Below are 10,866 nucleotides of genomic sequence, written 5' to 3' on the forward strand. Positions count from 1 at the left end.
CTCGCGGCCTGCCCCGCTGCGGCTCCGCGCTCCGTCACCCTCCGGCCTCGCTCCGAGCTCCCGCGACTATGCTGCCCGTCCGCGGGCCAGTACTGTGCTCCGCGCTGCGGCGGGCAGCGCCCTGCGGCTTCGCCTCCTTCCACTGCTCCGCCCGCCGCCCCCGCGGCGCCCGCGTCGCTGTGGTGAGTGAGGCGGGGGAAAAGGGAAGCGCAGCAGGGGGAGGAAATTGGTTTGCGCGCTGGTAGCGTCCATCCGACCCCGTTCCCGTGCTGGTGAAAGGGCAGCGGGGCTCGGTGCGGGGGTGACGGTGGGAGGGTTCGGCGTACCTTCAGGCCTGGCTGGGAGGAGCTGCAGTTGAGCGGTAAAGCTGCTTGGAACAGCGCACCTCCGAGAGAGCCAGGTCACGGTAGGAATTTATGTAAAATTGGGCTTCTGTGCAGCCTGGAGTTGAGTTCTTTACGTAGAACTTCTTTGCAGTTAGGATGACAGAGCACTGGAACAGGCTGCACAGAGAGATTGTGGAGTCTCTTTCTGTAGAGATATTCAAGACCTCTCTCGACACCTATCTGTGTGACCTACTGTAGGGTACCTGCTTTAGCTTGGACTTGATTAGTTTCCGAGGTTCCTTCTGACCCCCTGCAATTCTGTGATTCTGTGCGTTACAGAGAGCTCAGTGTGAATGCTGACATTTTAGCAAACCATCACCCTTCAAACAGAGACCGGGAAGCAAACTTTATTGTTGACGTTAGCGATGTAAACTTCTGACTACAGTAAAAGGTCGTTTTAGTCTCTAGAAAGATACTGGCATAGCAGAACAGTGCTTTAGTATAGAATCATAGAATTGTTGATGTTGGGAAGACCATTAAGATCATCCAGTCCAACCAGCAGCCCATCACACCGTTCCCACTGCCCATGTCCCTTAGTGCCACATCCATATGGCTCTCGAACACCTTCACCCTGGGCAGCCTGTACCACTGCCTCATAGTGTCCTGAGAAGTGGTTCCTAATATCCAACCTGCTACTCTGTTCCCTTTCATTGCTGTTACCAGGGAGTAGAAGTCAACCCCCACCGCACCACAGCCTCCTTTCAGGTGCTTGTAGAGAGCAATAATGTTTTTCCTGAGCCTCGTCTTCTCCAGATTGAACAATCCTGCTCCTTCACCCACTTGCCATAAGTTCTGTGCTCCAGACCACTCACATCTCTGTTGGCTTTCTCTGGGCTCACTCCAGGGCCTCACTGTCTTTCTTGTAATGGAGAGCCCAAAATTGCACTGGAAGCACAGCTTCATCAGTGCCGAATACAGAGGGATGATCACCTCTCTCGTCCTGCTGGCAACACTATTTTTGATACAAGCCAAGATTTTAAGGAGTTTCAAGAATGTTTACAAGTGTTGTGTACAGAAGATAAGTACAGGACAGTTGCTTTTGTGTTTATTCATTCTGCGCTCACCAAAAGATGTAATAAAAATGTAAAAAGTAAAGATCATTTGTAAATATCAAAGCAGTGAAACTGTAGTTAACATGGACAACAAAACATTACTGGTCTGATCTAGTGAAGTGGTGGTGGGACATCAAGACTGATAGCAGAGAACTGGATGTGGTGAGCTGAAAGCCCCTCCAAATCCCAAGTTTCTAACTAAGACAGTTTCTGTTCATGTATCTGTGAATTAAAAAAAAAAAAAAAGCTTTCAGGTTTCAAAAACACAAGGGTAAAGCCAGAAGGGAAGAGGGGAAATGGACATGCTTCAACTGGATTTTTTCCTTGGAGAAAACGGAACCAAAACTCAGAAGTGTTCGTGTATGTACTTTCAAGAATCAGAGAGCACTTTGGATTTTTTGTTTGTTCTTACAACCTCTTCTTTTTCCTTTTTCCTCCTTTTTTTCCTCCTTTCTTCTACTTTGTGAAAGATTCCCTCCAGCCATACAAGAACAGCTTATTGCTTTGTGCTTTTTCATTTCCTTTGCGTTATGAGCAAACTGAAAGTAGTATTACCATGGTAATAAAGTGTAGTTAATGTTTCCTAATTGGGTTGAAAGTGATTTAACTATTAATCGGTGATTTGGATCATCAGACAAAAGGCAGCAACAGGTTGTCATAAGTGCCATAAGTGTGCTTCTACTTGGGTTTGATTTGCATCTAGATAAGAACGTGTTTTGCACCTTAATGACACATGATACATTGGATGTGTGGCACTCAGAATAACCCATTGCATTCATGATACTGTGCCAGTTTATAAAATTCTGAGGAGCAAGTACAGAAGCAAATAAATAAACTCTAGTTCTCTTTCAGTCCTGGCTGTCTGGGGTGGGTAGCTAAAAATAGGGAATGCCAGTTCTGCTATATGTCAAATGGCAGTGCTAGGACTAATAGTGTGATGCTGACTGACTTGGCAAAAAGCCTGTCCTGAAGTTATTTCTATTCTCCTATTTATTTCATTTGTGTTTTTAAAATTTAAGAAGGACTGTACGAACTTCTGTATCACTTGAAGTACTTAATTTTCCTGTTGCAGGTCTTGTCTGGCTGTGGTGTCTACGATGGCACAGAAATCCACGAGGCTTCTGCGTAAGTTACCTTGTGAAACTGGGCTCAAAATAAGTCTGCTTTACGTTAGAGCACCCCACTGAATTCATTTCTGCATTCTCTGGTGTTGAACTTTCTCTGAAAGATGTGGTATAGTTTTCCTTTCAGAGTCCTGTCATGGGTTTGTGAGGCTTTTGTCAAAGCATAACTGGGAGCTCGCATTGCATTCTTGCTACATGATCCCTGTCCAAAGATGCAGAGCACTGCAGGTGGTGCCAGAGCAACGAGTTAGAGACTGTTTTTCCTTCAGAAACAGAAATTCAGGCTTCCAGAATCAATTTCAGCAGAGAAAAGTGGAGAGTTAAGTTCGTGATTGTCTGGAGTTTTCATTCCTGAGGCTAAATTCAACACTGTTAAATGTTAATTCTCAAGTTGAATTGTTAACTCTTACTGTTTTTTAATAAGAGATCTTTCACCTAGATTAAGCGTGCTCCTAGCGTTAATGGTGGGACTCTTCCATAACACCCAGGAACTTGCAATGAGAAAAGAAGTTTGTATAGTTCCTGGTTGCCTGAAGGGGAACACCGAGCAAAGAAACTTGTCTGTAGCTTTCCTGACCCATTCTCCAGACTGACTTTCTGTTCGACTCTGAACTTTGGTGTTACACAGAGGGATTTTGCTCCCTCTTCTGCTCCTACTTTGGTAGGATGCATTCTTTCTCTTTTTTCAAAATCAGGTAGAACATTTCTAGCAAGACGTACAGGATAGATAAATCCTCTCTCCTAAGGTTTTCAGCGTGTTTTGTTTCTTTTTTTGTAGCATACTGGTACACCTTAGTCGTGGGGGAGCTGAGGTTCAGATGTATGCTCCAGATGTTCCTCAGATGCACGTCGTTGACCACAGTAAGGGGCAACCAGCTGAAGCTGAGTCAAGGTAAAGTTGTGTTACTGTGATTCCTGTGACTTCTGGGTCTCCACCTTCGGTGTTTTTCAGAGGTAGCAGTCTGTAACTGAACTGGGAGCCCTTTGCTGGCTGGCTTTAATAGCTTGATGCTAGCTGGTGCTTTGCTGGAGATTAAAAAGTAATAGTTTTGGTGGGTGCTGATACATCAAAAGCATCTATAGCTTCAGTTATTGAGTGCCACGTTTCTCACTTCCTCCCTTCCTCTGCCAAAACTTTCCTTATGCTCTTTTGTGTGCAAATGCTTAATTCATGTTGTTGTTTTATTTCTGGTTCTTGAAGGAATGTTTTAGTGGAATCTGCAAGGATTGCTCGTGGCAAAATCATCAACCTGGCTAAACTTACGACTGTGGACCATGATGCTGTGATATTCCCTGGTGGATTTGGAGCTGCTAAAAACTTGTGAGTGCCGATTAAATATTAGATTCCTTCTTTGTAATTCACACAGTAAAATCAAGGAGTAATAAATGGCTTTATTTAACACACGTGCAACTAATACTTAATGAGGAAAACTCCATTCAAATTGTTGAGGTAAATGCTGTTTGTGATGGTTTCCAGTTATAATTCTTAATGGCACTAGCAATATTGGTGAGAACTGGAGAATTTAGATAATGCCTGAGAAGTACTTTTCCCTCTGCCTTTGTGGTGATTCTTTTTGAGGTTGACTGAGACAAGAGAAGATAAAATTTCATTAGTTTCAGATGCTGCTAGTATTATCCTTCTTTTTCTTCGTGGTAAAAAGTATTCTCTTGCGTTAGTAACTATAAAACAATAAATAGTTCAGAAAATAAATTAAAGAAAAAATGTATTAGCCAGAAGGAATTCTAATTGTTTTGTTATTTTGTTGGCTTTGGGAAATTTGGTTTATTTTATTTATGGATTTTTCTGGCAGCATTTTGCTGTTCTTCTCAGTAATCCTAGAAAGCTAATTTAATGCTTCTTTTATCTAGATGTTTATTTTAAATAAGTAGCTGTGTGACATACTAAAAACCTTAGAAGTGAATCATTTTGACTAATGTGTTGCTGGTCAACTGCAGCATTGTTCAACTTTTTCAGAAACTATTATGTTTGTACTGTCCTTAAGAGCCAAGAGTCAGGACAGATAGGTAGCCCTATTTGTAGATTTATGGTAAGGTACATATAAAGTTTCTTATTGTGGCAGATCTACGTTTGCTGTTGATGGGAAAGATTGCAAGGTGAACAGAGAAGTTGAACGTGTCTTGAAAGACTTCCACAAAGCAGGCAAACCTATTGGGTATGTATGTTGGTCAGATAGGGGTATTTGTTTGCACGTGGAGACCAAGTGTGTTTTGCAGAAATGTGTGGCTCTTATGCTGGAGCTAGAAAAAAACTAGCTTTTTTACTTTATCAGTTGTAGCTTATTTTTAAAATGCTTTTTTTTCAAGGTGTGTGTGTGTGTGTGTGTGTGTAGGTGTTTGTGAAAGAAGAGGCTAAGAAAGTGTTGAGTGGATGTTGCTTTGGTATGCCTTTCACATTTGTAAGACCGCATCCATTTGGGTCTTTCCAGTCATGACCAAGTTTTGAAAGAGTGTCATCACAAAGTTGTTTTTGTGATTCCCTTTGTTGTAGTCTTTGCTGCATTTCCCCAGTGTTGGCAGCAAAAGTTCTTTCTGGTGCTGAAGTAACTGTTGGCCATGAAGAGGAGGAAGGTGGCAAGTGGCCTTATGCTGGAACTGCAGGAGCCATTAAAGAACTGGGAGGAAAGCATTGTGTGAAGGAAGTAACTATATCCTTTCCTGTTAATTTCCACATGAACAGTTTAGTAATGTGTCACTATGGCAATGAATGCATGCAGGCTTTTCTACTAACACTGTAATTTAGAGGGAATATATGGTTTGTAGCAGATAGCATGTGAAAGATGGTATGTGATTAGAAAACATTGTTTTCTGTACCCAGCTGTGTAATCTGAAGTTCTCAGTCATTGCCAGAGAACTCCTTTGGACACCTGCTAACACAGACCAGAATTGCCAAGTGAATTTGTGCATAAAACTGGCATGAGATACAGTTCATCAGCTACCTTTGAGATACATATTTTTTTCTTTTCCAGAAGGCTAAAGCTGTGTTCAAACTGTACTCAGAGAGAGGTGTTTTATTGCAATCAGTAAGTTCCATAAGTTTTCTTACGTTTCTTGATGATGTCATTCCTACAGATTGCTCTGGTAGTGTTTGTGTTTCTGGCAATATAGCTTCTACTATCTCAGGCTACAGGTTGCAGCTGTCTTTATAGCTGAACTCGGAGGTGTCTGTTTATGGGATAATAGAGTTCTAAGGTTGTGTCAGTGACGGTTTACTTTGCAGGTAGCATTTGCAAGTGAGTCACAGGCTGTGTTTTCCTTAACTTCTTTTTACGAAGCTCATGTGGATACCAAAAACAAAGTGGTGACTACTCCAGCATTTATGTGTGAAACAGAATTACATAACATCTTTGATGGCATTGGGGCCATGGTAAAGAATGTGCTAAAATTAACTGGCAAATAAAACGTCTACTTCTGATATGAAAAGCAGAAATGTTTAAATTGAAGGTATAGTTCTGCTGTATGGACCAATGGAAGTATTTTCATCTGCTTTTCCTGTTCACAGTCTGGTAATTGCTTTTATGAAGCTGATTGACTCCCAGCTGTGCTGCACATCTTTTGTGAAAGAGCTGCCTGTGGAAGGGCTTACACTATGCAAACAATCTGGCCTGGGACATTGAGCATTCTCTTGAGCTTTTTCAGCTGGAGGGAGCTGTGCAGATGTGCTTGGCAGCAGTCGTCACAGTGCACCAGTATCAAGTCATTTCCTTGAGAACAAAAAGCAACTGAAGTTTCTTTCAGAAATGAAAGGAAGATGTGTTGTAGAGACACAGCAGATGCAGTGCCACTATATCCATCCAGTGGATGAAGAATGGTAGTAGAGGGGAATTAGCGTGTAATTCATTGCTGATGTGCTCAGATCTGTATCTAGGAACTGTAAGCCAGGGCCAACCGTCTCCGTATCTTCCACATCCTACTGCTGGCTTAAAGTTAATTAAAAGATTTAAGTTTTCCTCTTGAATGTTTTCACCAAGGAGCCATTCTGAATATCAGGACCTTAGCTGTCACAGTACTAGCACCTTGAAAAATTCATCCATTGGCCCATTATAGCTAAAAAGGTCTTGAAAGGGAGGAGAAAATATCTGCTGATGCGACGCACAATTTTTAAGGGTAATATCCTTATTGAAGTAGTTGCACAACTAGCAAAATAGAAGAAAAAAATCTGAAAATACACTCACTTTCCCTGCTTCAGAGTAATAAAGCTTTCTCCAAAGGAACGCTGAATGTCTAAAATAATGATGTATAAATAAATTAATATCTGCCTTTATCTCATCCTTCATCTTTGTTTCATAACTACCTCTGATTATTTGTTTATATATGCTAGCTGTTTTTTTGCTTTTCAGTTCCCTTTACGTATTTGAGATATTTTTCATACACAGAATCCAAAATCTCCTTCCTCGCCTTCCAAGCCACTTGCCACCTTTCTATTCATCATGAAACAACATTTCTCAAATTAACACAAACAGAAAGACACCCTTCTTTTTATGTGACAGGCATGCTGAAGGAAACCCCTATCTTTCAGGGATAGTTGTGTGTTTCATAAATTAGATCTACAAAACTTAGACTGGATTGGAAATACTCTCTCTGGCTGAAGAGTCACTAAGGATGTGGAGCGATAGTTTTTACTGTCGGGAAGAAAGGAGGAATGAAACTGGGAATTGACGTTATCAGTTTGCTTGGTGAGTGTTCATGAAGAATGTGTTTTTGCTTCTCGAGCATTTTAGCACACGATCCGTTCTTTGTCATTAAAAATCACGGTAGGATTTAGAAGAGCTGAAGTTGCCCTCGAAGGCTTTGTTTTCTTGGAGGGCTGCATAGACATCCTTTGTACAGATCACAGACTCCAGTGCAGTTACTAAGAAATCATGCACTGTCGTCATGGCAGCAGACATGGTTCACAAATGGATTTTGGACATATTCTGAAACAGTGATTGGTGTTCAGCTTGTGCATCACATTCTATGGGAAATTTCAGTAGTTAGTAGATAACAGAGTATAAAACACTGTCCATGTGTAACTCAATGCAAATCAAGACTTTCTTCTATAAACTTTGTACACAAGTGGAAACCTATACGTCAGTTTTAAACAGAGAGTCTTAGGAGAACATGGGAGAAGGCCTAAATATCATAGAAAATCTGCAGGTTTTATTTGAATTGAAGAAACTTAGAATTTTTCCAAATAAAATGTAAAAACATTTTAAAAATGTTGCTACCTTTCCCACATCTCCAGGAATTTTATAAGAAATTCAGTAACATCAGAAATTATCACAAGTCAGAGGTAGTATTCAAATCTCCAGAGCAGCTGCCTGTGCACTGTCATCTGTATGAGTGATGTAAATTGAGCTCAACTTTTCCTGCTGGGAACTGTAAGTCTTTGTATGAGCAACCCTTGCCATAGCAGAGCTGCGTGTATGAAGGTGGGGTTTCTCATATCAGCAGTACTCAGTGAGTGCTTCTTTAGTGGCATAAACCTTTGTTTTTCTCTTGCTTAGATTCAGATGTGCTGAGAAAGAGAAGATACTTTGAAGAGATTGCTACTATCGCATGTAGTTGTTGTAAGTTAGTTAGAGGATCATCCAGGTGGTGCCTCTTTTTGTCTCTTAAAATTGCAGAATCATTGAATGCCCCAAACTGGAGGGGACTCACAAAGGTCATGCAGTCCAACCCCTGGCTCCGCACAGCACCACCCAGATCAAACCCTGCGTCCAAGAGTATTGTACAAATGCGTCTTGACTGCTGCCTTGGGGAGTTTTCACCCTCTGGTGAAGAACCTTTTCCTAAACCCCAACCTGACCATCTCCTGCCACAGCTCCATGCTCCGTTCCTTTGTGACCTGTTGCTGTCACCAGGGAGCAGAGATTGGCAAGAACTCTTCTGTCCTCTGAGATTCTTTCTTGAATAGAGTTACTCAAATAACAAAAGCTACTACTAATCCAATGTATGCCATTCTAGGCAGATACAGTGTTGGTCATGTTAATTGCTGAGTTATTGACTTCCAGGTCGGAATATCACAAAAACTTATGCTTAGAATCAAAGTTGCAAATTTGAAAGGCATCTAATTTAACGTGTTATCTCACCTGCTGAATAGCAGTAATACAAGAGCAGACAGTACTCTAAAGTGGTGTTCTTAGTATTGCTGCCTGTTTGAGTGCTACAGTTTTAAGTTCTAATGAGAGCCCTTAAGGAAGCAGTTCCTACTCTCTGCCTGTAACCTTTTTCTAGGCAATTACAAAAAAAAAAAAAGAGCTCCCCATATAGTATTGTCAGTGCGTGCTGGAAGCACCCATAAAAGACAAAATACTATTTTCAGAAATAATCTCATTTTGGAATATCTTTCTACCTTTCTCTTACTAGAGAAAATATTTTTAAGGATGAAAGAATTGGCTGCTTCTGCTTCATTTGGAGAGGCTGTAATTCCACAATGCTGTAAGGAATGCTAACTTTCAACACACGTTTCTGTAAGGTTTTGTATTTTTAGAATGTTGTTTGACTTTGGTGGAAGATACAAGATTGTCTTCTTGGCTTTCAGCCAGCTCAGATTTAGAGGGGAATTCCACATACACTTAGAGATTAATAAAGATATTTGCCAAGATGGGTTTTTCCTTTCATTCTCTAGGGATGTTTGGAGCTTCTTAGGGGGTTGCTAATTTCAAATGAGCGGACAGAAATTTGTGATTAATACGTTTTGTTAAGTGCTATCAGAAATGAAAGTGAAAAAGTGTGTATTCTCCGAGCCTCCACAAGGAGGCATGCAGTATCTGGCTTATGGATCTTGTGACTTTTGATCTGCAGAAAGTGTTTTTACTGAAACAGAGCGGCAGGCTTTGAGAGTCTCTCATCGTTTTTCCCCTGTGGTTTGTGGTGACAAGAGAACATTTGTCAAGCAAATGCCCAGCAGAGGGCACTTTGGGAACAACAGTCGGTGCAGGTTTTCACCAAGCTGTCAGGCATAATATTCCAGCTGTGGTTTCTAATGGCATTTTTATGTTAATATTTTGGACACGTGGAGGGAGTCAAACAAGTACTGATCCCTACCTGTTTAACAAAAACACTATTCAAAATTCACTACTGTCATAGTGAATGTAGTTGTCCAGCTCTCTTCTTAAGACCCATTTCTTTTACATCGTGACTTTTTGTTTATCCCCATGAAAGGATCCTATCAAATATGCTTGCAGTAAGCTGTGGAACTTTCCCGTGATATGATTAGCATTGAAAAATGAGATAAATTTTGCAATGTCTTAAAAATGCATGATGCTGTAGTTTAGGTTTTTTAAATAATGATACTTTTACAGAAAAGATGACCTAAAAACAAGACTTGTAGGGAGGGACTTTTGTCATGCCAAGTAATACTCTTGGGAGGAAACAAACTGTTTCTTCAAGGGTTTGTGGGTTTGCAAACTAGCGTTATCTTATAGGAGGTTGTGGCAAGGTGGGGGTCAATGCTTCTCCTGCGTAACTAGCAATAGGACTGGAGGGAATGGCTACAGGTTGCACCAGGGGAGATTCAGGTTGGGCATTAGGAAAAATTTCTTCTCTGAAAGATTGGTGGGCAGTGGCATAGGCTGCCCAGGGAGGTGGCGCTGTCACTGTCCCTGGAGGTGTTCAAGAGCCGTGTGGATGTCTGAGGAACGTGGGCAGTGGGGAAATATCACAGGTAGGTGGATGGTTGGACTGAATAATCCTGTAGGTCTTTTCCAATCTCTATACTTCTATTAACTGTGTGTATACATTAAAAAAAAAAAAGTTTGTCTGCTTAGATAATCATCCATCTGCAAATATTTGGAAGTTATCTGCATTCCAAGCCTGCAGTTGTTGGTTCAGGCTGTCTTTTTTCCTCTTTGCCATGGTTTGCAGTGGCTGAGGGAAGGCTTTTTTTTGTTGTTGTATGGATCAGCCTTAGCCCTCAGAAGAGTTAAAGAGCTGATATTCGGATATGTTTTACAAGGTGATTTCAGAGCTTCTGGAAAAAGAGGCAGTGTGAGAGAGGAAGAGAAGGGACTAAGCTTGGGCGATCTCAGAAACTGAAACAGAAGTTGCAACAAGGATTGCATTGTCCATAGCGATGTAATTTCCTGTATATTTAAAAAATGCCTATTCTCAGTATTAGTTTGTTCAACTGCTGACTAGCGTGCTATGTGAATGAGTGCTCTCAGACTTAGCTGAAATAACAGTGAAAATTCTACACCAAACGCATCACATTCATGCCTCGCTGATGATCTGTATGGGCCATTTCTCTTATGTCATACAGAACTGAAAGGAGGTCAGTGAGAAGTATTAGAGAGTAACCTCACC

The 10,866-nt window shown here is 41.3% G+C and overlaps 1 protein-coding gene across 1 annotated transcript; it reads left to right on the forward strand.

Moving 5' to 3' along the window:
* The first annotated feature begins 6 nt into the window (after positions 1–6).
* On the forward strand, positions 7–6,856 carry GATD3A (glutamine amidotransferase like class 1 domain containing 3A). The gene is made up of 7 exons (XM_010724162.3): positions 7–182; positions 2,511–2,563; positions 3,341–3,454; positions 3,764–3,883; positions 4,644–4,736; positions 5,072–5,228; positions 5,852–6,856. Exons 1-7 carry the CDS (start codon positions 69–71, stop codon positions 5,978–5,980), a joined length of 780 nt encoding a protein of 259 aa, XP_010722464.1. The 5' UTR covers positions 7–68; the 3' UTR covers positions 5,981–6,856.
* Positions 6,857–10,866: the final 4,010 nt, after the last annotated feature.

The sequence above is a fragment of the Meleagris gallopavo genome, chromosome 1 (assembly GCF_000146605.3).
Source record: "Meleagris gallopavo isolate NT-WF06-2002-E0010 breed Aviagen turkey brand Nicholas breeding stock chromosome 1, Turkey_5.1, whole genome shotgun sequence".
NCBI classification, from domain to species: Eukaryota; Metazoa; Chordata; class Aves; order Galliformes; family Phasianidae; genus Meleagris; species Meleagris gallopavo.

Bases quoted from the DNA above. Each gene is read 5' to 3' on its own strand.
- GATD3A (XM_010724162.3), top strand. From the start codon at position 69: ATGCTGCCCGTCCGCGGGCCAGTACTGTGCTCCGCGCTGCGGCGGGCA. The intron at 183-2,510 runs GTGAGTGAGGCG...TTCCTGTTGCAG, and splicing joins GCGGCGCCCGCGTCGCTGTG to GTCTTGTCTGGCTGTGGTGT. The intron at 5,229-5,851 runs ATATCCTTTCCT...ACTTCTTTTTAC, and splicing joins ATTGTGTGAAGGAAGTAACT to GAAGCTCATGTGGATACCAA.